Source organism: Naegleria gruberi (genome assembly GCF_000004985.1).
Source record: "Naegleria gruberi genomic scaffold NAEGRscaffold_49, whole genome shotgun sequence".
NCBI lineage: Eukaryota > Heterolobosea > Eutetramitea > Acrasida > Naegleriidae > Naegleria > Naegleria gruberi.
Window position 1 is genome coordinate 7,110 of NW_003163278.1, and position 2,141 is coordinate 9,250.

Here is a 2,141-nt window from a genome sequence, read left to right on the forward strand (position 1 = left end):
GTACAAATGCTGGTTCTCTTACTTTAATTGATTCCAGTAATTCACTTGTTCAAGGTAATTGTGTCAATGGTATTGATGGAGCAAATGATATTTTTGGTCAATTCGCCTCATGCAATGGAAAGCAATTTTTTGAAGCTGTCCAAACATCAATCAGTCAAATTATTAAGGAAAAGGCAACCAATGATCCTGGTTCCTTCTTTAATCCACCAGTTCCAGCACTTGGCACTGCACTTGATGGAAAATCATGTATGACTGTCAGAGATTTTGGTATTGTTGACATGGATCAATCAGATAACGTTGTTACATCCTATATCATTAGTACAAACAAGACATTGGCAGGTAGAACTTGTCAAAATACTGCAGCTAATTTGAAAGCCCTTGGAGGAACTGCTCAAACCCAAACATTGGTAAATGGTTCTGATAATAGATTGTTAGCTGTTGCAATGGCACGTGCTCTAAATTGCACTCCATACATGGCCCCTGATTTGGCCAATAATGGTCAATTGACTCAGTCATTGGCATTGGACGAGATTCATGCTAAATTGAAACAAAAAGCACCGATTGCTCTTCTTCCAAAAGGAAATCCAATGGTAAGAAGCAATGATCAAGCAAACCTTGAAAAACTCAACTTGTACAGAGCTGCTGTTTTTCAACCACAAGTTTCCAGTGTTGCATTTGCTTCCACTCGTCTCTATTGTAAACATTACGCAGTTGTGGCACCTGCCAGAATATTCCTCGACAAGTCTATCACTTTGAAATATGCAAGTCCTGACACTGGAGTTGCCAATAATTTATTCACATTCCTAGCTCAGAGATTTGTGAATAGTTGGGAAGGATTGAAATGTGGTTGCATTCTCGATATGCCTTGTCCAATTTCTATTGTTGTGGATAAGAATGGAGTAACTACAGATGCTAGTTTATCCACAATGATGGCTAGATCTGTAAATGTTGATTCTTTGATGGATCAAATGGTTTTGGAATTTGATGGCTACATGGATGAAAACAATACATTGGATGTAAGAGCTCTAGTTAGTGAGTCAAATAGTGTTTTTACCAACAATGGTCCTGTGTATATTCTTCTTACCATTGTTGTGTCTATCATGTTCAATCTTTTGTAAATAAAATTCATTGTCAATACTTTCTCTCTTTTAAATAATTAAGAAATGGCTGTAAGGCCGAAATAATGATTAGTGTGACCAATTATCCTTAATAACTGCCCGTCTAGCTCATTCGGTAGAGCGCAAGGCTCTTAACCTTGTGGTCGTGGGTTCGACCCCCACGGTGGGCGATTCATGTTTTTATTTATTCATGGTTGATGTTTATTGTTGGATCTTCAGTTTTCATTGAAGATTGACAATAAACAGACGTAATTGGACTGGCTACAAGATGTGAAATAATTAGATTAATTAAAATACTTTTATCCCGAGATCTAGAACTTTGGAAACTTTTCGTCTACTTTCTCATTTTTATTGTGTTCACCTTCTTTTTTGCTAAATTCAGATTGCAAAAGTTTCAAAAATGGAATATTTACAAATGACCATCCAACAATATTTCTTCAAAATCTGAACTATTCCCACTCATTCTCTGCAATTTCTTTCAAATATTTCATAAGGTATTGAATTCATCCTCATTGATTGACACACTGAATCAGAATGGTAAAATGAAAAGGCCTTTCGCCAAAGAAATCGACCTCCAACACTAAAAAGCACTTGAAAGCGACACAATGCAATAGTAATCCTTGCAATACGAAACCCCTAAGGTTCATTTCCCACAAGCACAACAAGGCAAATGAGAATAGTTTGCTTGGTGCTGTGTGTGAAAATCGTCATCCAAAAAAACCAAATAACACACCACTTTGCTTGAATATGAACACCCACTCAACAAACAATCAAAATTTTACACCAAATAATAGTGTAGTAGTAGTAGTTGAAGAAGATGATACTACTCACACCATTGTTGTTGATGGTTTGTGGTGTTTTTCTGTTAAAGGCAATGACCACCACGTTGCGATTCAAAAGGTAGAAAGTATAAAATTTGCTACACCAATGACAGAAAGCGATTTTGGCAACAAGTTTGATGGAGGTAATGAACAATCGAGCGCCTCCAAGTATTGATACTGCGAGTAGATTATTGATGGACGA

At 36.8% G+C, this 2,141-nt stretch overlaps 1 protein-coding gene and 1 non-coding gene across 2 annotated transcripts; both read left to right on the plus strand.

Moving 5' to 3' along the window:
• Window positions 1-248: 248 nt before the first annotated feature.
• Window positions 249-1,118, plus strand: NAEGRDRAFT_71759 (uncharacterized protein; the record flags this gene model as incomplete). The annotated part of the gene is made up of 1 exon (XM_002672956.1): window positions 249-1,118. One exon carries the CDS (start codon window positions 249-251, stop codon window positions 1,116-1,118), a length of 870 nt encoding a protein of 289 aa, XP_002673002.1.
• A 97-nt stretch (window positions 1,119-1,215) lies between these two features.
• NAEGRDRAFT_t538 lies at window positions 1,216-1,288 on the plus strand. Its single transcript has one exon. It is a non-coding gene; the product is annotated as a tRNA-Lys (tRNA).
• Window positions 1,289-2,141: the final 853 nt, after the last annotated feature.